General features: G+C 48.9%; 7 protein-coding genes across 7 annotated transcripts; 4 read left to right on the plus strand and 3 right to left on the minus strand.

Annotated features, from left to right (window-relative positions):
- Positions 1-636: 636 nt before the first annotated feature.
- FIESC28_06061 (uncharacterized protein) lies at positions 637-2,506 on the plus strand (the record flags this gene model as incomplete). Its single annotated transcript, XM_031160206.1, has 2 exons — positions 637-1,364; positions 1,417-2,506. The coding sequence occupies 2 exons, from the start codon at positions 637-639 to the stop codon at positions 2,504-2,506; spliced, it is 1,818 nt and encodes a 605-aa protein (XP_031015755.1).
- A 338-nt stretch (positions 2,507-2,844) lies between these two features.
- Positions 2,845-3,752, minus strand: FIESC28_06062 (uncharacterized protein; the record flags this gene model as incomplete). The annotated part of the gene is made up of 3 exons (XM_031160207.1): positions 2,845-2,931; positions 2,988-3,181; positions 3,524-3,752. 3 exons carry the CDS (start codon positions 3,750-3,752, stop codon positions 2,845-2,847), a joined length of 510 nt encoding a protein of 169 aa, XP_031015756.1.
- Positions 3,753-4,592: 840 nt separating this feature from the next.
- On the minus strand, positions 4,593-7,073 carry FIESC28_06063 (uncharacterized protein; the record flags this gene model as incomplete). Its single annotated transcript, XM_031160208.1, has 5 exons — positions 4,593-5,595; positions 5,651-6,339; positions 6,390-6,747; positions 6,800-6,867; positions 7,065-7,073. 5 exons carry the CDS (start codon positions 7,071-7,073, stop codon positions 4,593-4,595), a joined length of 2,127 nt encoding a protein of 708 aa, XP_031015757.1.
- A 592-nt stretch (positions 7,074-7,665) lies between these two features.
- Positions 7,666-9,571, plus strand: FIESC28_06064 (uncharacterized protein; the record flags this gene model as incomplete). The annotated part of the gene is made up of 5 exons (XM_031160209.1): positions 7,666-7,913; positions 7,968-8,362; positions 8,568-8,629; positions 8,685-9,260; positions 9,317-9,571. The coding sequence occupies 5 exons, from the start codon at positions 7,666-7,668 to the stop codon at positions 9,569-9,571; spliced, it is 1,536 nt and encodes a 511-aa protein (XP_031015758.1).
- Positions 9,572-10,867: 1,296 nt separating this feature from the next.
- On the plus strand, positions 10,868-19,468 carry FIESC28_06065 (uncharacterized protein; the record flags this gene model as incomplete). The annotated part of the gene is made up of 3 exons (XM_031160210.1): positions 10,868-17,398; positions 18,106-18,501; positions 18,554-19,468. 3 exons carry the CDS (start codon positions 10,868-10,870, stop codon positions 19,466-19,468), a joined length of 7,842 nt encoding a protein of 2,613 aa, XP_031015759.1.
- A 367-nt stretch (positions 19,469-19,835) lies between these two features.
- On the minus strand, positions 19,836-21,470 carry FIESC28_06066 (uncharacterized protein; the record flags this gene model as incomplete). The annotated part of the gene is made up of 2 exons (XM_031160211.1): positions 19,836-21,113; positions 21,186-21,470. 2 exons carry the CDS (start codon positions 21,468-21,470, stop codon positions 19,836-19,838), a joined length of 1,563 nt encoding a protein of 520 aa, XP_031015760.1.
- A 1,155-nt stretch (positions 21,471-22,625) lies between these two features.
- On the plus strand, positions 22,626-24,498 carry FIESC28_06067 (uncharacterized protein; the record flags this gene model as incomplete). The annotated part of the gene is made up of 2 exons (XM_031160212.1): positions 22,626-22,700; positions 22,756-24,498. The coding sequence occupies 2 exons, from the start codon at positions 22,626-22,628 to the stop codon at positions 24,496-24,498; spliced, it is 1,818 nt and encodes a 605-aa protein (XP_031015761.1).
- Positions 24,499-25,638: the final 1,140 nt, after the last annotated feature.

The following is a 25,638-nucleotide window of genomic DNA, read 5'->3' on the forward strand; positions in this document are numbered from 1 at the left end:
GGGCCCAACACAGGAAAAACCACTCTCACCATATTGCCACTTCCTATAAAAGACCACAATGATGCTGCACAAGAATCATTGTGCAGCTTGGACCTTGACGGGTCCCGTCAATTGATGGAGCACAGCAAATGGTTCGTGCTTGGAGAGGCCGGGGCCCCATGCCAGCTTCTTTAGTGGAACAGTTCATAATCCAGGCCTCTCAGTGGCTACTTACGGCAGTACCCTGTCGCCGCTACAGATCAGCTATGCTGCTGAGGTGCTGAGGCGCAAGATCCTCGACCTCTAAGCTTCCGTGCCGATAACGGACCGGGAAGCTGTTCGCGGCAGCGGAAGGCTTCCGGAGATCTATTCATCCAGTTCATGTATCACATAATCCTCAATCTTCAAACTACAGCCTACAGTCGTATTTATCAAACACCCTCACTATCGGTTCTATTATTATCTTTTTCGTGCTCGCCGCTGTGTTATCCATTCGATCGGCCCTATCCGGTGTTTCGCAACGCGACCGCATCGAGCTGCATTGACCAGTTCCCCCGCATCCCGTCATCGTCGGCTCAGGCATAGCCCATTTCGGTTGACTGTCGCCTGACACGCTGCCATAATCGTCTTCTCTGTTATGCGAATTGAATACAAACCATGATGGCGCCCTTCGTCAGGGCATTCCCTATGGCGCGCTGCAGCTTTTGCCACGTCCCACGCTCTGCCACTCGATTAGTACCACTCACAACCCCACGACTATCTTCCTACGATCCTTCCTCGCAACGACAGCATCGATACATATCCAGCTCTCGGTCATCCTGGAGACGGAATACTGATTTCAATTCTGGTTTCAGTAGTAGCTATGACCCATCAGGCGATGCTGGGCGGGGGCCAATGTTCAACAAGACCAACTTTGGTGTACCACAGTTCTACCCCCGCGATCTCAAAAAGCGAGTAGACGACTATGTTGTTGGTCAAGACAGGGCCAAGAAGACAATATGTGCGACAATATTCAACCATTACCAGAGTCTGCGTCGAAGACATCAGCATGATCATGAAGACCGGAATAGGCGTGATAAGGTAATGCGCCAGAGATTCGCAAGGGATAAGGAGCTGCATCAGAAGCGTCGCGAGATGCACCCCGTTGAAGGTCAGCGTGCACGTGGTTCTGTTCCTGAGCGCTACGACGCTGATACTATTGAAGATGAGTTCCCTGGACACAACGACTCGGTTCGTGGGCTTCATGATAGTCATGACTTCGATGACGATCCTATGGATCATCTTTACGTTGCTGAAGACATAACGGTCCCTGAGCATGTCAAGATCGATAAGAGCAACCTGCTTTTGATCGGGCCAACTGGCGTTGGCAAGACCTATATCCTAGAGTGTGTTCCACCTCGATTGGCATGTAGAATGACGAAAGCTAACAATTTCCAGAACTCTTAGCAAGAAGATCAACGTGCCCTTCTCAATCTGCGACTGCAACTCCTTTACACAAGCTGGCTACATCGGCCAAGACGTGGAGACATGTATTGAACGACTTCTCATTGAATCAAATTACGACATTAAAGCAACAGAGCATGGCATTGTTGTATTAGACGAGTTTGACAAGATCGCGAGACGTGAGACGACCACTGGCCGAGATGTCGGGGGCGAGGGTGTTCAACAGGCTTTACTCAAGCTCGTTGAAGGGACTAAGGTCACCGTCAATGTCAAGGACAACCGATCATCACGGTCGACGCCGCCTATCACTACGAACTACAACGCATCAGGGTCATCTTCCTCTACTCCTCAGGCAACTCCCCCAGGTGGTAAAGTTGACCAGTACACTATCGACACCACAAATATCCTCTTTGTGTTCTGCGGCGCATTCGTAGGTCTGGACAAGGCTGTACTCAAGAGAGTTGCTAGGCCGACGATGGGCTTTGGTGGAGAGCTTCGAGGTCGCTCTACCATGTCCGGAAACAAGCAGAGTCTACCAGCAGAGACATATACGCACTTGCCTCATCACAACCCTCAATCCGCCTCCTCGTTTACACCCCTGGATCTTACCACGCCGGCTGATTTACAGACTTTTGGTTTCATTCCCGAGTTAATTGGACGGCTGCATAACATTTGTGCTCTTAGCCCACTATCCAAGGAAGATCTCTTCCGCATCCTGACCGAACCCAGAAACAGCCTTGTTGCTCAGTATACAGCACTTTTTGAGACGTACCCTTCGCGTTTGTTCTTTACGGAGAAAGCATTGTATGCCATCGCTGAGCGGGCTGCAGCCTCGGAGACCGGAGCGAGAGGCTTGAAGATGGAAATGGAACGGGTTCTAGCAGAGCCCATGTTTGACGCCCCAATGCCCTACGTTCTCATTACAGAAGCATGCGTAAAGGGTACAGACAAGGCAGGGTACTGGGGCAAGGACGGTAGATTTGAACTAGATAGGAGGATGCAGGCGGAGGAAATTCATCCCACGAAAGCAGAGCCAGACAATACCTTTGAAAGGTATCGAGAGGCTGGACAGAGTGGTGGATAAGTATTGATTTGTACTATACTGCATTACACTGGTAACAAGGCGAACTGGAGCGTTTACTGGATTGACGGATTGGAATTAATGTCGACAAGCTGGTCAGGCAGCACTTTTCTGGGTATGCTTCCACAAAGATAGGCAAGGGAATAAATTCAATCAAACAAATGACGCGACTCGGGTTCCGTTGTTGTAATACAGTATTTACACCAAGAGGACTTGATATCTCTGAGCGACCTCGAAACCCCTAGTCATGCCCGCGCACACCAGAGGCCATTTTACACACCAATACGTCTCAGGGGTCACCCAAGCTTCTAGCACAAATGAAACGACGTTGTGTATTGAATTTAGTTGCCCTTGGGGGGAGACTGGACCATACCCTTGCCAGCGTAGCCGGGAGAAGTGATACCAGTGAAAGGATCGGATTTTTGGTTCTGGAGATCTTTGTTAGCCAACCGCCTCGATGTTTGCTGGGCGGCTTGTGACGTACCTTGAGGAACTCGTTGGTCTCCTCCTGGTACTCCTGGGTCATAGTGTAAGGAGCAGGCTTAGCGACAAGGCGGACCATGCCGAAGAGACCAACACTGGCAGCGAGACCAATGAAGATACCCCAGGCGACGCGAGCGTTGGTTCCAGGAGGGTCCTCAGCACGGGGGCCGTGAGGACCGAAAGCAATCCAGTAAGCTATCAAGAGAATTCAAGTTAGTTTTTGGTGGTGACGCAGAAGCATGTAGTGTATGTATGTATGTAACGCAGGGAATGGGCCGATGATATAACGGGGAAGCTATTGCTCAGATGGCCCCACCAGCCAATCAGGAAGCCGAATTGGTGGGTTGGGTCTACATGATGCAATTGAGGCTCATAAAGGCTTCAAGGCAAGACTAAACGTGTCCAATTGCCGTGCTTCATGTAGAGTTGAAGATCGAGAAGGCTGTAGAGTTGTGTTGTGGTAGTTATGAACGTAGAATCTCGGCTACGCGGGCGGGACGGAGGTATTTTCGCAGTGGAGGAGAGTTTAGAACGCACCAGCTTTCTTCTCCTGGAAGGTAAGGTCGGTCCAGCTGGACTGCATGCGATCACGCAGAGCCATCCAGAGCTCAGCCTGCTCTTGGTGAGGCATACCCTCCCATCGCTTCTCGATGTTGGCGAGGGTTGGGTTGGAGATGGCCTGAGTCGAGGCAGCTCGCGAGGCCAGGGCAGGAGTGCTGCGCACCAGGCTCTTGCGCAGCAGGTTGGTGGCCGGTGTGCGCAGCATCGTGGACGTATATAATCTGATCTGGTCGACGGATGAGCGGGGAGAAGAAGCGAAGCACAATTGGTGCGGTCGTGAGCGCAAGTTCGTAGAGGAAGACGGACGGGATGAGATTATTCGGGGAATGTCAGAATTAGCAAGACGAGAGCAATCATACGATGGGTCCTTGCTGTCTCGGCTTGGATTGGTGCAGAGTGAATCACGTGACTGATTCTTTCTCCATGTTGCCGGTTTTGCACGACTTGATGAAATCGTCTTGCGCATGATTGGCCAAAGCTCTCAGGCGACGAACCGAGTACATGGGTGGGTTGGACCTCTTCTACTACAACTTACCACCTAGGTATCTACTCGGCAGGTAAGTGTCAGAAGAATTGTCCTCTAAGGCTTAGGGTATAGAAATAAAGGAGCTTAAACACAAGCCTAAGCCAGCATAAGATAACCAAATGATTTCGTCTCTTATGCTCTAGGCGGCTGATCCTTCTGATACCCTGCAGCTTGGGCCCTGTTATATTCCTATGTCGCGTTAAGGCTGTTATCGTTCTGTAGTTTAATTTGTTTTAAGTCATTCCTACTTTCCGTAAACAATACATCATATATGCGATTGCTACCACCCCATCTCTATGGCGGTTGAGCGATTACACACAGTGAACCGGGTAGGCGTCAGGTTGTTAGAAGAATCAGTTGTTGAAAATATAAGAGATGAAATAATTTTATCATTTTATGCTAACTTATGTAGATATTTAGTATCTTATTTCTATACCCTAAGCCTTAGAGGACATTTCTTCTCTTATCCATCCGAAGATCCATTGTCTGTTTATGAGAGAAGTCTGTGGCTATTTTGTTTTAAAACATAGGAGCTTCTAAACCCCAGAGCAAGTTCTCCCAGTCCATTCCATCCAAATCTGTGTTCAATCCCAATCCCAGATCGTTCAACTCTTGGGCAGAAACCCTGATATCACTGGGTGTTGTTCCCGTTGACATTATTGCTGTTGACGAAGTAGGCGTGGGCGGAAGATTTTCACCCACCTGCCTCCGAGGGTGCCGATCATTTGCTTTGCACACTGGCAACGATACTTTGTGTTTCTTCATCACCTGCCTCAAAAGATCCTGTATGCGAGCTGTAGGCTTGGAATGTTCCTTTGCTGCGTCCAGAATATTCCATGCTTCAACCAAGTCTTGTCGTCTCTCTTCTTTTTCGTGGGCATCGACACCGAGACAGAAATCCAAGAGAAGGACTATACTGGCAATAAAGACACTGTGTAAGACCAAGCAGAGTCGGAGTCTGGTCGAGTTGAACGTCGTATTCTCTGCCTCCAGCTGCTGTTCGGTCTGGATGACCATTCGTGCTGAGTCAAGACAAACCTTCCGCGAGTGGGCATATGCGGGCTCTACAGCCCCACGGGCCAAGTAGGGGAGATGGAGCTTGCATCTCTGTCCGTATGTGAATATTTTCATGATATGGCGTTGAACGACAATGCCTGGCCGTCGTTGGATATCGTCCGAAGGCATTTGCTGTAGCTCTCTCGCATTTAACTTGAGGAAGTGGGGAAGCTCATCGATGAAACGCTCAATGGCTGTATCTATCTCTAGGACAAGATCGTAAGGGTTGCTGTCCTGGCTTGGAGAAGAGAGGGGCGCTCGGTCGGTAAAATCTCTTATTACCTCAGCAAGCTGTATTCTTTGCAAGAAATAGGACATGCTCGTTGATTGGTTCAGTGGTTTTCCCACCATAACTTTCCCTTCCATGAGGTCTTCGTCATTGGCGTTCAGGGGTTTTCTTATGTTCATCTGACGAGGATTGATCATGTAGGTGCCCTCATGGGGGCCCGGGAACCGTGATATCATTCTAAAGAGTTGTCAGAAGTGTGAAGGATACCAAGCATGGAAGGAAAATGTCTTACGCGTCTGTTCCAACGAGATACCACCATACTCGTCGAGCTATCTCCGCCTTCAGATCGGTGTATTGGGTGATTGATGTTGAAGGCTGTTGGTGTGGATGATCGAGACGATGTATGCCAAGCTCACGGCATATCGTGATAGCTTGGAAGAAGCAGTTTCGGCCCCGTGGTGAAACGCCTTCAGCGTTCAATAGGACGAAACTAACGATGATGAGCCCCTGTGCCAATTCCAAACCCGTTTCAGCCCTTCGCTGAGCTGCATCAAACACATCAAAAGTTGCCTTGAGCCATCCAAAAGCCTGATTGTTCGCCTCTGAAAAGTTCGAGAACAGGGGAGTTATATCATTATCTGTCGCTGTCCAAGCATATGTGACATTGGTACAGACTGCGAGCATGAGAAAAACATGACATAATTGGACCTCTTCCCCCTTTTCGATGGTATCATAAATTTCATCGACCAATTTGAATAAGGTAGGGTTGTGGATAACATGATGCATATATGTAATGACTGCAGTATACTTATGAATCAGTATTTTGATCTCATGTCGCTGAGGCAACCAAATGCATCTTGTAGGCTCCAGTGAAAGTAGACCCGAAGGAACGCTTGAGTTTTGGAATATATAAGATGATGGTTGCGTGATGGATTGGATGGGGCAAATACGAAATGCCACTTGATCTACTAGTACCGAGTCCTAAAAGAAAGATAAGTGAATAGGTCATGACTGCAGTACTGCTGACTTACTGATGGTTTTGGACCAAGACATGTCCTTTCGAGCCAAAGAGCGTCAGCAGTGAGATTCTGGACATTGGCAGGTAAAGGCCGTGGTGGCTCTCGGGGCTGCGTCTGAATTCTCGTTCCTGGTACAGCGTCATTGCCATAATTACTCGAGGCAGTCGACGCTGTAGGAGTGTTGCTGTCAGTCTGGTTGTTCCTCTCTGCAAGAAGAGCCTCCAGCCTTTCTAAGCGACTAAGAATATCCGCTTCCCGGTCCGTAGGCGGCGCATCTCCACGCTTAGCAATCGGCCGTGACACGGAAGCGGTAGTTGTAGCTGTTGGTGTAAGCCGGGGTGGGTCTTGAGATTGGCACTGAACTCCGCGGCTTGTACAATTAGAACACGGAAAGTCTCGACTGCAACGCAACTTTCGCACACGACAGAAGTGGCACGACACAGGCCGTTGGCGAGGCTGACGGCCCATATTCCCTCAAGTTCAAGCCGTACTGTAGCGTAGCAGCAAATTAGTATATGATTCTTGGCTTTGTTGTGAGGAACGGACAGTTGAGTTAAAAAACGGACGGAGATTGTGGCCTTTCCATGGAGTTTCCGCGGATTATCCGTGGCCCCGACTCCGACATCGTCTCGGGATAATAATAGCAGTTATAACAAATCAATCCTTTGGACATTTAGCTTTGCTTACGGTTCCCATATCGTCGATCAAGCATAAGCTATTGGCTCATGAGCATGATCCTGCAGATTAATGACGAGGGTTTGAAGGTTGAACAACCCAGGCTAAGATCCATATTGGCCTGTATCACCTACACCCCCGTCACGGTGTCAGAAGAATCGCTCATCCAGAGCATAAGGGACGAAATAACTTAGATAACTTATGCAAGTTTAGACTAGCACTTAGACTACCTTATTTTGGCGCTCTCAGTCTTAAAGGATAATTCTTCTGGCACCTCCGTGACCCCCTTCTCGATGACTCTACTAGCCGCGAGATCGGTTTTCAACCATTGTTTAGACACGGACTTAAGAAAATCACCGTTGTATTTCCCGGGCCAAAGATTCCTTCCGGCGCATTAGTGTGAAAGTGAATGTCCCTCCCAGTTGAGGCTCGTGACATTTAAGGCAGATGTCCCCCATACATTATCCACCGAAGCTCAGATCTTCAGCCCTACACAACAAACGGTTCAAGCTTCTTCTCTTGTGGGCTGTCACTTACCACGATATAACAAAATAGGAATCGAAAGGCAACTCGAAGACTGCCGTGTAACTCTTGGCAATTTACAACAGGCATGATGGTGCACAAAAACACAAATGACGAGCTTACACACGATCTCTCTCCAACCCAAGTGGCCGAAGAGGATTTGAAGCGCCAAAGAGACCTGGAGGAGGGATCAACTTCAGTCGAATTTGACGAGCCTGCTGATAATGACCCCAATATCGTCAATTGGGATTGCCCTGATGACCCAGCCAACCCTCAGAACTGGTCAATGAAAAAGAAGACCGTCACGGTCGTTATTGTGTCTTCCGTCACATTCGTCACGTAAGCCTTCTCTTTTCTATTTCGATATTGCAATGGACTTACTAACATACCCAGGCCGCTGGCTTCTTCCATTTTCGCACCCAGCATTGAACAAGTCATGACTGAATTCAACTCAACCAACACTCAGTTGGCATCTTTCATCGTCTCGGTTTACCTTATCGGATACTGTTTCGGCCCGCTTGTCATTGCTCCCTTGTCTGAGATGTACGGTCGGCTCCCACTCTACCACGTTTGCAATGTCCTCTTCGTTATATTTAACGTTGCTTGCGCATTGGCTCCTAACTTGGGTGGTCTTATTGCCTTTCGGCTTCTTGCCGGGCTCGCGGGCTCTTGTCCACTCACGATTGGAGCTGGATCACTTGCCGACATGATTTCCAAAGATAAACGTGGGGCTGCCATGTCTTCATGGGCTCTTGGACCCCTTTTCGGACCAGTAATCGGACCAGTTGGTAAGCACATACCCTCAGGGTATCAGAAGAATTGGCCTCAAGAGCATAAGAGACGAAATAATTTGGTCACTTTATGTTAGCTAAGACTAGCACTTAGGCTTCTTTATTATGGTAGCCTAAGCCTTAGAGGACATTTCTTCTGTTACCCACCTGATACCCCAATAGTTGAGCTTGAGTGCTATGGAGTGAAGACTGACAGTTCCAGCCGGTGGATATCTTTCTCAAGCCAAGAGTTGGCGCTGGTCCTTTTGGGTTGTTTCTATTCTAGTAAGTTCCCCGGAATGATTATGTTGTCGTTGAAGCAAAGCTGACTTGTTTAAAGGCCGGTGCAATCACGATAATGGCCTTCATATTTATGAGAGAGACCTACGCATATGCTCTTCTCGATCAAAAGACCAAGAGACTTCGCAAAGAAACAGGAAACCCCAAACTCCGCTCCATTCTCGATAAAGGCACCACCACGAAGGAACTCTTTAGCTTGGCCATGGTGCGGCCCACCAAGATGCTTTTGTTTGCGCCTATCGTATCGCTTCTTTCGCTCTACATGGCTCTCGTTTATGGCTACCTTTACCTTCTCTTTACAGCTATGCCAACTCTTTTCGAGAAAGAATACAACTTTGCTAGTGGATCAGTTGGTCTTTCTTATCTGGGTATCGGTACAGGATCGTTGATCGGACTCGTCATCTCTGGGGCGACATCAGACCCCCTGGTTAGATACTTGGCTAAGAAGAATGGAGGAGAGCGTAAGCCAGAGTATCGACTACCACTCATGGCGGCAGCTTGTCTTATCATCCCAGCTGGTTTGTTCTTATTTGGATGGACTGCTGAGAACAAGAGCCACTGGATCTTACCCATTATTGGCACTTCCTTCTTGGGAGTGGGTATGATCATCGTATTTGTGAGTACTCCTACGATCTATCAAGGGTCTGAACCAGCCTAGCTAACATGATTCAGATGTGCATCTCAGTTTATCTCGTTGATGCATACCTCGAGTACGCTGCGTCTGCCATTGCTGCAAGCACTGTACTCCGATCACTCGTCGGAGCACTGTTGCCATTGGCCGGAGGAAGCATGTATAAGAGTCTCGGTTATGGTTGGGGGACCTCTGTGCTAGGCTTTGTTGCAGCAGCGGCAATCCCGTTACCAGTGATCTTTTTCAAGTACGGCGAGAGGATCCGAAGCAGGAATCTGTTTGATGTCAAGCTCTAAGTAGAGGCTGGAGCTGGAAGAAGCGAAGGACTGCCACGATGCAAATGCTGTGAGGCCAGGTGGGCAACCGAAGAATTATCCTCAATAACGTAGCTAAAGTGCTATTCTAAGCCAGCATAAGGTAGATAAATTATTTTATGTCTTATGCTTTTGTCGGCTAAGTCTTCTGACAGTCTGGCGGAGGGGCACATCCATTATCTCCTTGAGCCCCCGGCTGTGCACATCCCGTACCTCCAGTTGCCTAGGTTAATAGCTAGTTAATCAGAAGCCTAATAGACGAAAATAGATACTTAGATTTCCTAAAGTTTTGCTAAGAAACCTAAGTATTTATGGTTATATAACGATAGAGGTGCGGGATGTGCACAGCTGGGGGCTCAACGAGATAGAGTAACTTGAAAGGAAGTAAGAATGGAAAGACGAAGATAGAAGATTGCTTCACTAGAAATGAATGTCGGTTGCGGGAATGTTTTGCAAGTTCAAAAGCTAGTATGTTGATTTATGTGCAGACAGCCAAGGGGCTATCATTTTGTTGCTGCAGAATCATCCACAAACTCCGTCTTTTTCTCAGTACTGCAAGCATGTTAGAAATATATTAAAACGACGGCACTGCCTTGTACCTCTTTGGCGGACCAATCTTCTTCTGCGCATCAGGCGCAAATATTGGCTGAAAGGTGTAAATACCTGGTTAAAGGTGTTAAGGATATGATGACAAGCTGTGTGAGAGACAATGACTAACCTCCAACAACACCGCAAAAGACAGTCAAAGCCAACGGTAACGCTCTTTCAAAGACATGCATCTTGAATGATATCTAGTCAATCGGGTCTCCGTGAGTATATCGGTCCAGTATTGGCAAAATTACTTCCAAGCAAGGCTTACATGCAGAAGTTAAGGGTAGGTTAGTTGAATGTCCAAGTTCGAATTCGTCCATGATGATCCATGGATCCATTCCAAGCCCGGATGGGACCCACATGAGATTTAGCGGGATCACAGCATATGCACGCTCTGAATTTCGGGGTCTCTGCACTAAAACAAAGTTCCATTAGAGTGCGAACGCGATGGAAGCTACCTAAGCTCTTCCCAAACGCGTCTTCCAGGTTCCTTAACCGCGTCCCCCGCCACGCTCGGCCCAAAAATCAATTAACGAGCTACGTACCTGTCGAAGCGCGATCACGGCTTTCAGCCATGAGAGTTCCAACTCGAAACCTCTAGTATTTTTCTTCAGGCCTTTCTGTACAACCAAGCCGAGACTGCGACTCGAGACCATGCCTATCAAAAGATAATGCCATATACGGACCATGAGCAACTGGAAGGAGTTGGGAGAAGTCCCTGATTCTGAAGACGAAGATGGTTTCGAGAGCCAGGAATTACCTTCTTTGCCAGCAGTTACCCCGACACCGACGAACAAGATCGATATCGAGGAAAATGATGACCGAGAGGAGGCCATCGCCAATCATGATGAAGCGAAAGAACAAAACAATGATATCTGGGACGTTCCCGACTCGTCGCAGGAGCTTTTACAGCTTGCTCCTCCTACAAAGACATCCACTCAGAAAGATGAAGCAATAAAGAAGCCACTCGAACCGCGTATCCCGATATCTGATGTGTGGAACATTCCGTCATCCTCGCCTCTGTCTTCGTTAGGCTCTGACGATGAACTACTCGGAGCTGACTACCCTCACCTTCAACCACCGACTATAACCGTCGAAGACAGGCCGTTGGACCAACCTGAGCAAGATGATGAAGTTACTGGTGAAACATCCAATACATATCTTGAGCGCTCATCACCCCCACCGGAAGTTGGAAGCACGCGCGGTGTTGCACATCCTGTCCCATCGCCTGTCCACCAAAATTCTGATTCAGTACCTTTGCAAAGTCAGGATCTGAGTATGGACGAGCATCAAGCTGCTCAACAGACAGCGATCCGTTATGAGCGATCTTTTCGGCCACGTAAGCCTATACAGGAACGCCCATACGCTATAGAGATGTCAAACTACTCCAACGTTCTAAGAAAACATGGCGTCCGGCCCCTCAGACTTGCCCTCGAAGGGGAGAAGAGACGCAAGCAACAAGCTGAGCAGGACGCTTCACAAGATAAGGACTTTGAAGATGATAGCCAAGGATCACACCTGCCAAATATATCAGACGAGAGTCAATTGAAGGGCTTGGAAGAGTTTCTAGACGGACTGGAAACCCTGGATGTTCCGTCGCCCTCGCCACCCAAGACTTCACCGAGAATCAGTCGTGCCGGCCCGAGTAGCCAAGCTAGCTCAGCAGGAGATACTGAGAACACGAGCATAGCTGATGACGATCTTCCTGCGCTGAAAGACCTACTGAGACGACCACCAACTACTGTATCGAAGCAAGTAACCAAGCGAAAGTCTTCTCCGTCCAGATCCTCTGCTCGAAAGCGCAAGAGATACGATGTCGTTGACAGTGATCCTCTTGAGCCCGCATCTGCGTTTAGGTTGGGACTGGGAACCACAGACTCGCCTGCTGCACAGCGAAATTCACGAAGAACCGAAGACATACTCTTACCTACTGCTGAGGGCTCTGATTCAGAATTGTTACGTCCTCCAGCAACTACTGGGTCAGCTCGGTCATTCGTCAGCCCAACGCAACGCGCGCCTCAAATAAGCACGGATGACTCTGAGGATGAACTTGCCGGCCCAACAACCATGTTGCAACCGAATGTCCAAGGGTCTGCTACTCAATCGGATTCAGATTCTGGCTCTGAGAGTAGATCGGAAATTGTGAATACAGTCGGGCGTCGGATCAGGGGAGTCCTTCCTGCCTCATGGTTGCGGTTAGATCAGCAGTCTGGCCACAAGAAACCGTCAAAAGACACACAGAAAAAGCCTGTCGCCTTTTCACCCGAACGAGAAATAAGACGGGGTGTTGCACAAAGGCGTATAGCGACACCAAGTGCCTCCACGGCCCTTGAGATGTTCTTTGAGGAATCCGATGATGATGTCGACCCTGTCCCTGCACTTGCCTCACGACAAAAGACGACAGACGAAACCTTCTCCAACCAGACGCGTCTTCTTATCCAGGATCAGCCGCCTATATTTGTTCCAGCGGATCATTCCGATGACGAGGGATCTGCAATTGAGGACAACGCTATTGATTACATGGCTGTGAGCAGGAAGCGACAGCTAAACATCTCAGAATCCTTTAATGGCACTGCAAAACGACACAGAAGCTCCAGCTTCCAACGAAAATCTTCAGCTGCAAAAAGGCTTCATCAGCCTCGAATTACGAGCATGCTTTCTGGATCCCGTCATGCCTCTGTACCAGCACTCGAGTCTGTCAAGAAGAAGCATCGTCAGTCTGCGGTGAAACGAAGTAGGAAAAAACGATCATCCAAAAATGTTCTGAAGTCATTTTCACCTCCTCACCTTAGTATTCTTGATGTGGTTGAGCCGGATGCGCCCCGCTTCTTGAAGATTGCAGCTCGGTCTGCGACTCGACGCCAGGATATGGGTAGAAGCAGCCCCAGTAGGAAGTTCATCAAGCTGGCCACCAGAGATGATCACGTTGATGCTGTGTCCATCTTAAGCAATTGGAAATCTGGGTCCATTCCACAACGCCCATCTGTTACCACCGCCCGGAAGGCTAAAACATCTAAACCGAAGCCCAGAGGGTCTGTGCAACCACTGGGTGTAACATCAGGGAATGGCTCACCTATCTCAGGACGTACGCTCATGCAGCGTGGAGTATCCCGCCGGTTGGTTAAGCAGATCAGCCAGGCGGGATCTGTCCGATACCAGACAGACAGCAATACGGCAGAACCTCAAGCAACGCCACGTCGCCTAACTACACCAGCTCGAACTGCTTCGGGGCTTGCACGGCCCGCTCAACTGGAAACAGATGACAGGGATGGAATCACTCGATTCTCCTTTAATGCAAAGAAGAAAAGGTTGGATCACCTGTACCGAAAACAACGAGGCGATCTCTCTGCTTCAAGTATCATGACCTTCGATAATGCACCCGATACATTTTACCCAGCAAGCCCACCAGCAGAAGAAAATCCAGTACCACTTCGAGTTGTTGAGGAACCTGTTCGGACTCTTGATAAGTCGCGATTCCGCAAGAAGACGAAACCTCAACGCATCGACCTCACGGCACCGCAGTTCAGCCGTGCCAATGATCCGATACCTATGGCAACGGTGGTGACTGAGCCCCTTCAGCCTGGCGAGACGTGCGAGAAGAAAATGCAGGGTTTGGGACCATATGGCACACAGTACACCCATCATTTTGAGACGTTCCCCCTGAATTCTCATGTGTATTTTCATAATTCAACCCTGATCGGCAGTGGCTTCGTTGAAAAAGCAAGAAGCGCCGTTACCTGCCAGCAATTACTCGAGCCTCGACCGCGAATGTCATTCAACTTTGGTGAACATGTGCTCAGGTGGGGTCCTTGGGATGCACAGATTTCGTCTGAACTGGGAGTCCTCCTTGATTCTATTGCGGACCAGGTAGACCCCAAATCATTGCATGGGGAACTTCCAGACACCAAATTTATTACAAGTGCTGCTGGGTTCATTATGAAATTCATGCTGGATTCTCTGAGTTTCGCAGACCACACGCAGATCAAGATCTTTGTATGCAGGGCGTTTGAGGTTCTCCAAGGGTTCAACAACCGTGTAAGAGCCCTCTTGCGACAACAAGACGACACTACACAACCTCACTACTCCCTTATTGCGAGTACTTACGATCATCTGCTCCTTGCTACACTTTTTGTTCTGAAACTTTGCCAGAGCGAAGCGTCTTTGATGAATGAACAATTTCAAATGGAAGACCTGCTCAAGGGTCTGTCTGGGACTGCCATAACCGCACTCACGATGGTGGGTATGGATCAGATTACAGAAACCTACAACGACCTCAAAGACCCTCGCACAAGAGAACGTGGTCTAAGAAATAATGTGCCTGTAATTCACTCCTGGGTGATCAACATGAAAGTTCTGGAACATGCCCACATTCTTCGGGCGTCTTTCTGGGATATTCTGTACACGGTTATGGCCACGCCTGAAGCCTTAATGAGCCTCGATGCAAATGTTCATGAAGGCTTGTGGAGACATATGTTCACCCTTCTGCCTCTCATTGAATTCAATAACCAAGGTATCGTTATCGCAGGCAGCAGACATGATGCAGTTGTTGATGGATGGACACTGCCCCAGAAGCTACTCAAGAACGTCTTTCAAGTTTACCAGGACAACTCACGACAGTCACCTAGCTTCAACAGCTACTGTCGAGCGCTGGTTGGTCGATGCCATTATCTTGTGCAGCAATGGGGGTGGCGCAAGTGCGTACCGGTAATCGGCGTCATCTTCGACTTCTTTGGCTCGCAGAACCTTGCTCACTTTCGCAACGAAGAAGTATATGCTTCTCCCAAATTCCTGGACGAACTTGCCAGTAACCCTTCGTTGTCTGTTGATAAAGCTGATAAATGCTTTCACATCTTTCTCAAACTCGTCGCCTTGAGTATTAAGAAACTGAGTGATATTGGCTCGCTGAAGGATATTCGAAATCTGATTGCTCGGACAATGCCGAACCATAACCGACAACTACTCAAAGAGCAAATGATCCAGGAGCGTGATCTGGCAGCTTTGCGAAACCACCATGACCTTCTTTGCACTCTGTTCTGGGCTTCGCCAGTAGAGCTTCGCCCCAGCGCTCATTTGATCGAGAGACTTGTCGCCCCAGCAAGTTCTCACAAGGAGGCTTGCCTCATCAACTTACGAGCTTGGGGCCAGCTAGCTAGGTTCGTGGTCTCCTCCGGAGAAGCTACTACCTCTTTCAAACCATTTGGTCAATGGCGCAACAACCTCTTTCTGTCTATGCTACACCAGTTTGACTCAGTCCAGTCTGATATGCAGCAGCAAGTACTGGCCATGTCCAAAGATGGGAGTAACACAATCGACCAGGGCTTAGTAGACGCTATGGTGGCAATGAACAAACGGGCTGTAATGGATGTGTTGTATATGTCCGTCACAACATCGTTAGATGTCATGAAACATGCCCCCAACTTGGAAGCCGCCACCTTTGCTTTAAGCACACAACAAATGCAGCAGGTCTTTCATCGATTTGGTGCATGCCCTCCAGGATTTGACTGGTGTATCCTTCGATCTGCCTTAGGCACCCTCGACGTTTTTCTATCACGAATCGATGACTTCAAAGAAGACGAAGAAAGTCAGCAAAGCGAGAGTCAAATTCTGGAATCAGCGCAGGCCGATGATGCCATCCTGGTAGTTGATCATGATCTTTCGAGGGTGTACTTCTCGATGGCGAGATGCATCCTCTCTTCGCATGGAGAGCAAGGAGACCCTTCCACCGTCGCAGAAATGTCGCAGTGCACTGAGCAGGTCATCATATTGACTGCTCGACTCGCAATTCGATTTATCAACGGTGGCTTGTTGAGACTCGCCGACATGTTCAAAAACGGCAAGTATAGTCTTTTCGAAGACATACCAGCAAAGCTCAGCCTAGACCAACGGAGACACTTGACCTTGTTCATGACAACACTCCTCAGGTATGGTTTCGATGATTTCAACGAGGCTGGGCTCCCCCTTCCCGAAGTTTGGGCTTTGTCAATTGTCAAACCACGTCCTTATTTGTCATACGAGAATCAGTTTGCAGAACAGCTGTGGAAGCAGAAAAAAGACTTCGTACCTGAAGCAGTTTTGGGCCTTTCCATCAACCCGGACTACAACTCAAATCGAGACCTTTTCGAATTCACTATATCATGGATGCGAAAGTCACTGCGAGACGCTGGACCGGCACTCAAGAAGGTCATTATGGCCGAGCACTCGAAGACATTGAAGCTGGTAATGGAGCAGATACAGCGAGATTTACACACGATGTGCTCTGATGTCTCTGAGCACCCGAGCTACGTGGCCTTCGTTCGGAACATCATTGCGCTTATCAGAGCCCATGGTTCTGAAATTTGCAAGATTGACGCGTACTTCTATCAAATCACGAAAGAGTACTCACCGTCGGTTCAAGACCCTCAATTACAGGTGGCTGGCATGATGTCCTACGGCCTTCGACTGACCGAAGGCGACAACAAGGCTGTACATGAGGTCTTCTATTTCCTTTGCAATAACTTCAAGCTGTCGCTGAAAGAGAACAAGCTTCGTGACGCAGTTCTACTATTGCACAAGGGGATGGAAAATCAGGGTATCCTCTCGTTCATTCTTGGTAAAATGCTGCCAGCCATTGTGCGAGCGGCCGGAGCTGAAAATTATGCATTTGCGATGATCGAGGTTTACGCAGAAGCTTTGCGAAACTTCATGGTCCGTGATGTAATTCCTCGGGAATGGGCAGAAGAAGATGTTCCCTCATTGCTGGCTTTGTTCCGTGCTATTGTCGACTTTCTGAAGCAACTTAGCCAGATAGACGGATCGTTCCATGCGCAGCAGGTCCATTCGATCACACAAGTCTTATATTTATCCAACATCTTGTGGCCGTCTCTTCGTGGGTTGTCTCTATCTAAGATGTCGCATGAATCTTGGTCGGATGTCGCCCAGGCCTTGATGGCAATGCGAACGGGTCTTGCTCGAGCCGAAGCACATGTTGCCGACATGATTGAGATGGAGGACTATTCTCTGGCAGCTGAGATACTTCTTTCTGGCTTTAGAAGCCAGGGGCCAACGCCTCATCCTACTGGGAGAGACATGAAAACTTTCACGGATAACATTATCAACGATATACGCAAACTTTGGGTCACTTCCGGGCCTAGTATTACGATCCAAGCCCCCGGAAGAGGACTGACACAGACACAGTCGGGTCAAGGAACGCCCGCGCCCGTGTGGGAACCAGAATCGCTTGTAAGCGACCTATATAATGAGTTGAGAGTATGGAATCAGTGGTGGATTGAGGTATTTGGCAAAGAACGAAGAATCACCAACATTCCTATACCTGTTTTGTTTTGATCAGCATGGTTTCGGCGTTGGGGCTATATGAGGGTTTATGAATGTATTAACGTTATTGGTATAGCATTGCACATGGCGTTGGAGAAGGACGAGGACCGAAACAGTCAGGGCCAAAATGATATACATAGGGTTTAAATACCAAGTTTATTGATGCTTTTGGGCCCCGCTCTCATAGTGGTATACCTGTATATATAACAATGATTGCTAGTATAGGTGCTTTGTTCAATGTGTATGTCAATTAAAGTGCATGTACAGTACCAAACATCCGTGCCTCCTAGGAGGCACTACTCGGCCCACAATTCTCTGAGTGACGTACCTTGGGCCGTGCAACGCGCCAAACGCGTCTCCTGGACATCTCGAAATTAAATAGTTTATGACCTTCAACTTCAACAATCGTAGCCAAAGGTCAGCAACGTCAGAGCATAGAAACACAGAAATGTCTTCTCTTTTTGGTCTTCCGGACGAAGCCATTCTGACACCTATCTTCGAGTCTTTTCCATGTAGAGAGCATCAGACTCGTTCCCTAGCAACGCTTCTACATGTATGTTTACTTACTACCAATGTCATAAAACAAGATGAATCGTTACTGATATTGCTCTCAGCCCAATGCAGCTCCTTGCCGAAACCTTATCGTTCATGGTGTGGCAGCAACAGGAAAATCCGCCATTGTTTCCCGACTCGTCTCCGACTTAGTTACAAATATCAACAACGATGCCTCCTCAGGTGGACTACAAGCAGCAGTGGTCAATTCAGTACAATGCATCACGGGGCGACATCTATTCGAGAGTATAGTTGGACAAGTAGCCGAAGCGCTGCAGTGGGACGAAGTACCGCGACGATGCGAGACGTTAGCGCAACTGACGGTTGAGCTGGTTAAGATGATACAGTATCCTAAAAGAGATCCTCGATGGCGCTTTGTGCTGGTGCTGGATGCAATTGATCGACAGAGAGATGCACCACCTACTTTGTTACCAGCCCTGGCGAGACTGTCAGAAATTGTAAGCATGGAGAACTCAGATCTTCGGGCGCAGAGCTAACCTTGCTACTCAGATTCCATCTCTCACATGTGTCTTCATTGTCACATCTCCGCCCGCCTGCTTCTTACGCTCACCCTCCTCAGCACATCTTCTGTTCCCCCCATACGAAAAGAAGGAATTTGTCCGCATTCTATCCCTTACTCCACCACAACCCGTTGCTACGTGCACACACCAAGAAACTCTTGATCTCTGGACTCGGTTCTGTGCTGCCGTATACGACTCTCTTACGAAATCCGCATCTCGGACGTTACCCTCGTTCAAACATAGCTGTTATGCGCTCTGGCCGCGCTTTACAGCCCCTATTTTAGCTGGAACGCATACGCCGAAAGAGTTCTCAAAATTGCTTATTGCGGGCAGAGTGCACTTCCAGGATGAGTCTTTGCTAAACCCAAGTATTGTTTCCATTCGACCTAAAAACAAGCCCGTCGAAATTTTAGCGAAACCTACATCCTCAGCGACCGACCTTACAAATCTTCTTCCCACGACGGCTCGTCTCATTCTCTTGTCAGCTTACCTCGCCTCCCATAACGCAACTCGACACGATCTTACACTCTTTTCAACATATAATCACAGTCGAAAACGTCGCCGTGGAGGAATGGTTGCCCGAGGGGCTACCCGTACAAAGCACCGAAAGATTGCTCGCAAACTTCTGGGCGCACACGCTTTCGTGCTCGAACGCATGATGGCAATCTTTGCCGCTGTGCGAACCGAGTGGGCCGCCGGTACTGCCGTCGGCGCTGCTGGACTTGACGGAGATGTGGCTATGGCTGTATCCACGCTCGCGAGCTTGCGGCTACTGACACGTGTTGGGGGTGCTGGTGATGTGATGGATCGAGGAGGCAAGTGGAGGATTAATGTTGCATGGGAGGTGATACGTGGAATAGGAAGAAGCATCGGGGTGGAGGTTGAAGAATGGCTAATAGACTGATAATACCCCAGATAATATAACATCACGGTTCCCATACAATAATTATACCGTACACCATCCATCAACACGTCGTTCAGGTCGGCTGCCATTGCAACTCATCTATTCACAAATTCCAATACTATCATTCCATATCCACGTAATGGTACATCATTCCCAGCACCCACTTTAAGGGGGCATTGTATCCACAACATTGCCAAAACGCCAGTCCATAGTATGCCATACAAGAATCCAAACCCTTCAAATAACTGTTTGGATATGAAGAAACACCCTTGCCTAAGAAGTCTATATCACTCTTTGCTGTTTATTAAAATTGGAAACACCATTCCTATCCAAGCAAGCACAATCCAACGCCCGTCGCGGAAAGCCATCATGATACACCAGCAATTCGATCACCAGGTTGCCATGTATCTTCTTGCTTGGTGCCAGGAGGGAGCCAGCCGTTACTGGTAGCTGGAGTACGGCTGCGGGCGCCGCCATCATCACTCTTCTTGGAGTCTTCTGCTGCTGTTGGGCGGCCAAAGTAGCCCTCGTGGTACGGATAAGAATTAAGCTCAGTGCTTTGCGGGGACTCCGTTATCGGCGTAGGCCGGAAACCGTTGTTAGTGGTAGGGAGCAAGGACGATCTTTTGATTTGCATCGACTGGGCCTTTTGATCGGCTTTGTTGCCCGATTTTGTTCGATCGTACAAGTACAAGCCCAGGAAGGTGAGGGCTATACCTACCCCTTGGAGGGGTGTTGTAGGACTTCTGAACCACACCAGAGCAAGTACAATGACGAAAACGCGCTTGATGAGACTGGCAACTGAGTAGGTAACAGGAGAAACAATAGAAAGAAGGATAAATGCAAGGATGTTCTGACCAAAATGGAAAACACCATTGAAAATAAACTCAAGTGTAAGTCGTCCGTGATCCATCGAATTGGGCTGCTCATTCAGGTCAATGGAGCCCTCGTGATAAAAGTTCATAAGGAGGGTGAATCCTTCGGACCAAAGCCAAATGGGCAAGGTAAGAACGAATGCCATGCCTGAAGAATAACATAGCAGATTGAGCTTGTCCAGTTTCTTCGGCAGGGAATGTGGCGATTCAGCTTCAGCTTTGGCAGCCTCATTGAACAGCTTCTTGGAGAAGATGTTTTGGGTGACAAAGATAACCGTAGCGAGAAGAGCGTGTATAACACCAATAAGTTCTCCACCGTATGTCGTTTTTCCAGAGCAGGCCAACATGACACCGAGTGTTAAAGGGATCAGAGACAGATAAGTCGTCTTTGGGTATCGGATGTCGTACACAATTCTGTAAGCGAGGACGGTAAAGAGGGGCGAAAGACCCTTGATGGTGTGAACAAGGGACACTGGAATTTTAGAGGTAGCCGTTGAACTGAGGAGGTGGCCTCCGATCTGAAACGCCGCAAGAGGAAGGGTGGTCCTGATGACATCGCGAGTTGGCTTTCGAATCGGATGCTTGAGAGCTGCAACTTTGGTCCGCAAGATGGGGAATATGGTCGCCAGCCATGCCATGAAGATACATAATGAGGAAACGAAAGCGAACTGAACAAGCGTCAAGGTGGCAGGCTTGTCAAATGCCATCAAGATGGACTTGGAGGAAGTGTTTGTGAGTGCAGAGGAGGCGTACCACAATACGCAGAGAATCTGTGTAGCGCATCATCAGGTCAGCACTTCCACTGGGGATTCGTTACTTGGGATTCGGTAGAATGGGCGTACAATGAGTTTGGGAGAAATGGGAGCACGAAGTGCGTCGGCGATCTCTTGGGCATTCTGGCTAACACTGCCATTGCGACCTCTTATTGTACGAATGGCATCAGTGAGACTCTTCTGGCGATTGTGCCCTCGAGATGCCGCTGACCAGCCATTCTCATGCCTTGAAACCGGTAGCCATCGATCGGAGGGACGAGGAGGCGCGCCGTTTGCCCAGCCAGGAGGGTTTGGAGGGCCGTCTAAAGGTGACTCGCCCAGGGGCGTGTCGACGAAGTCGGGGAACTTTTCCATCACAGGGCAGTGACAATCAGGGAGAGAAGGTAGCGTAACGACGTTTGACGGCGCAACGGCCAAAATTAAGGTTGTGTATGAATCGAATCGGTTCGATAGAGAGTACTCGAGAGAATGCTGTTTAAGTGCGTGGATGAAAGCTTATGCCCATAGCTTATCGAGGGTCGACTCGTAATGTGTTATCGTCTCTGTAAGCCAAGACGCCAGATCGAAGTAGCTCTAGAATGACGACGCCGGGGCGTGGAAGCGAAAGAGAACGAATGGATGTAGAAATTGGAAGCGGAAGAGAAGGTGGCAGTCAGTTGATCGGACTGTGATGCGATGCGACTCTGCAAGAGAGCAAGCCGAAATTGATCTGGACAGAGGAAGAGGCTGACCAGAAAAAAGATGGTGCCAAGTTACAATAAAAGTTGCTGTAGCTGCTGCTGGATGGCGTTCACGTCAAAGAGGGAATGGTGCAAGTGGGATGAGCAAGGTACCGCCTATAATTAAATCAAGGGGCGCCAATGAGACGACGAATCGATGGACGTCAGATAGATTGCACACGGGGGTTTGCAGGGGGTCTTTCCTTTGGAACCCTCCCTCAGGGGACAGTCTAGTCTGTGAAGCTTAGGGTGTAAGAAATAGACAGCCTGCAGAGCCGGTCTCGCGTAGGGCGGAGTGACTGAGCTATTGTGTCTCTTAGTCTACCATCTGCGATAAGTCTGTAACTAACATTACGTGGCTTATCGGGATCTACTGTTTGTCTTCAACCGTAGTTATTCCGACAACCGCGACTGATAAGCTGATAACGCATCTTAGACGCCCTAGCCGCGTCCAATTTTCCTTGTTCCTCTGGGGGCAGTTTACGTTAAGCTTTTGGTAGACTTTTGGACGGCAGCGCAGAACATGACTCCACTCGAAACAGCCAAACCAATCTCTTAGTTAGCGCATCCAGACGTGCATTTGCTTCATCTCACACTCGACAAATATTTGCCTTCGCGTCTTTGAAAGCTCAATCTCCTTGTTGGGCATGAGCAAGGACCCTAGACAATACATCCTCGCGCTCGCTGCCCTTTCCGCCGTCTTCCACTCCGCGACACAAGCCTCGAATCCTGCCGCAAGCAAACGACACTACCTAGTCGCGACGCCACCGTCGCCAGCTTCGGATTCGCTATGGCGGCCCCAAAGATGACCAAGAATCAGATGCGAAGGGCTAAGAAGAAGGAGCAGAAGAAGGCCCAAGCAGAGGTATGTTGATGCTATCTTCTTTCACCTTGCGATTTCGTATACTGACGCGCTGCAGGTTCCTACTACCAAGACCGAGGAACCCACTGAAGCCACTGGACCTGGGGAAAGTGATGCCACGGCCGAGCCTACGACGACAGACCTCGAAGTGAAGGAGTCCAAGACTGAAGATGCCGCCCCTGCCGATGGCCCCGCGCTCGATACAGATGGCCTGGAGGAAGATCCTGCATATGCCATGTACAAGGACATCTTTAACAAATTCGGCGCGTCCATGGAGGAGGATGAGATTGCTAAGGAGGCTAATGCTGGAAACACCGGGACAGTGTTTTACGCCGATGACGACGAAATTCCCGACGAGGACGAAGAAAACGCTGGTCAACCTAAGCTATCAAAAAAGAAGAAGAAGCAGCTCAACAAGCTTTCTATTGCAGAACTCAAGGCTCTTGTCAAGATTCCCGAAGTGGTGGAATGGCAAGATGTTTCTTCGTCAGACCCTCGATTGCTCGTGCAGATCAAGGCTCAGCGCAACGTCGTGCCAGTTCCGACTCATTGGTCCCTGAAACGAGAGTATTTATCCTCTAAGAGAGGTATCGAGAAGCCGCCATTCCGCCTCCCACAATTTATCGCAGAAACTGGCATTACAGAGATGCGTGATGCCGTCCTTGACAAGCAGTCAGAACAGTCATTGAAGCAGAAACAGCGTGAGCGCGTTGCTCCCAAGATGGGCAAACTCGATATCGACTACCAAAAACTATACGACGCTTTCTTCCGTTTCCAGACCAAGCCCGAGTTGACCCGATTTGGCGAGGTTTACTATGAAGGAAAGGAGTCTGAGGTTGACTACCAACATTTCCGCCCCGGTGATCTTACCGAGGCTACTAAGGAAGCCCTTGGCATGCCGCCTGGCGCACCACCGCCGTGGCTCATTAACCAACAACGATTCGGGCCTCCCCCATCATATCCTACGCTTAAGATTCCAGGTTTGAATGCGCCACCACCCGCTGGAGGCTCATGGGGTTTCCACCCCGGTGGTTGGGGCAAGCCCCCAGTTGATGAATTCAACAGGCCTCTATTCGGTGGAGATGTTTTTGGCCTTGCAGCGTCAGGCGGGCAAGGTCAGGGTGCGGCACAAATCCTGACAGGGGCTGGTGAGCCTGTTGAGAAGAACCTGTGGGGTGAGTTGCAGCCCCGCGAGGAGGAGTCAGAAGAAGAGGAGGAAGAATCGGACGAAGAGGAGGAAGAGGATGATGAGGATGTCCCTGGCGGAACTGAAACACCCAGTGGTCTTGAGACTCCTGGCGGTTATGCCAGTACTGTACAGCCCGACTACGGGCAAGGTGTCGAGACATCCATCGCAGGTGAGATGGATCTACGCAAGGAGCGCCGTGGATACGATACGGAGGAGTCGAGCGCACCTCGATCCGCCTACACAGTCTTGCCAGAGCGGCAAGTCCGTGCCGAAGGTTTCTTTGGTAGCGACAGAGTATATGATCTTAAGCAGAATCAAGCAGCGCAGCGAGCAGGCGTGCCTGTGCTTGGTGCTGATGACGACACGCGCAAGCGCAAGAAGCCTGGTGACATCGATGTTGCTCTCGATGTTGACTCTTTGCACAACAACGATGGAATTAGCAAGGATGACCTGCGGCGCAAGTTCGAGGAGGGTAAGAAGGAAGAGGGTGTCGGAGCCAAGTGGGCTTATGACGATGACTTGAGTGAAATGATTGCCCAAGAGAGTCGAAAGAGGCAGAAGACAGAGGCGGAGCGTAATGAGAAGCGAAGGGAGGGCAAGGGCAGGTTTTAATTAGCTGACAGTTGAGAGTTGGTCGTCAGAAGTGTACCATTGACAGGAACCGGGCCGGTGACTAGGCGTTTTTATAATATCTTGATTATCTGAAAGCCATTCGATGGCTAGAACAGGAAGGATACCATGCTTCTCGAGATTCAAAATTTGTTTCAAGACAACGAATGCAGAATGAATATCAAACGTTCAGCTTTCGCCACGAGCTCTTAACCATTGTTCATTAAACTTTTGAGTTGCTCATCTCCAAAGGCACTGAATTGGGTACAATCTAGTGAATATACCTCGACACGAAACTTGGTTCATTCAATAGTAGACAAACTGACTGACCTCTTGTTTGGGAAATGCATCATGTCCAACTTCGTGAATGGCCGGTACTTGGGAGGCACTTTGGTATAATTTTATGTCAACGTGCCGTTTCTTTGGCCGAGTCAAAATGCCGTCGCGACATAAAGGATACCTCACTGGGGCAGTTTGTAAGGATTAGACAGTGATTCCTACCTTTTTATATCGTTGGGTTTGCATCATCACCAGAGGAAAACGTCGATATCCAAGGATAGTGAAGATTATTGGCTCCACTGTGCAGATACAATATCTCCCGTCGCATAGTAGCCCAGGTATACCCGATTACTTGGCAATATATTAGAACCGAGTCTTAACAGTGGAATCACGCGACACTGAGTGCTGAGTAACTATCCGTAAATCATGGCTTTCGACTAATTAGTGGGAGGACTATGAGCTCCATTGTACTTATCCAGCAATCCCAAGTATCCAAGCATAGTATTGTAAAAATATATGGCGATTATCTGCTAAAGTCAACAGACTACCTAGGTACCATGCAAACAACTGTTTTAATCTCATTCCTCATATGATGCAATGAATGCAGTAGAGGAACACCCGACGTAAACGCTGGCTAGAGGTGTCATATCGCATGTCATTAGGTAAAGATGCAATGGTTGTCTCACAATACGACTTATGGATCCTCATGGATATCAGCTGGGCATACTGACGACATATAAACCTGCCCGTAGAAGGGAGAAGGCCTGCCTAGCTAAGAATACGTATAGAACAAAGAGAGACCTTTATTCATGTCGGCAAAATTGAAAGAATAGCAAAAAGGTAAAAACATACAACAGCGGGGAT

The sequence above is a fragment of the Fusarium coffeatum genome (genome assembly GCF_003316985.1).
Source record: "Fusarium coffeatum strain FIESC_28 chromosome Unknown BRIP53273_contig_131, whole genome shotgun sequence".
Classification (NCBI taxonomy): Eukaryota; Fungi; Ascomycota; class Sordariomycetes; order Hypocreales; family Nectriaceae; genus Fusarium; species Fusarium coffeatum.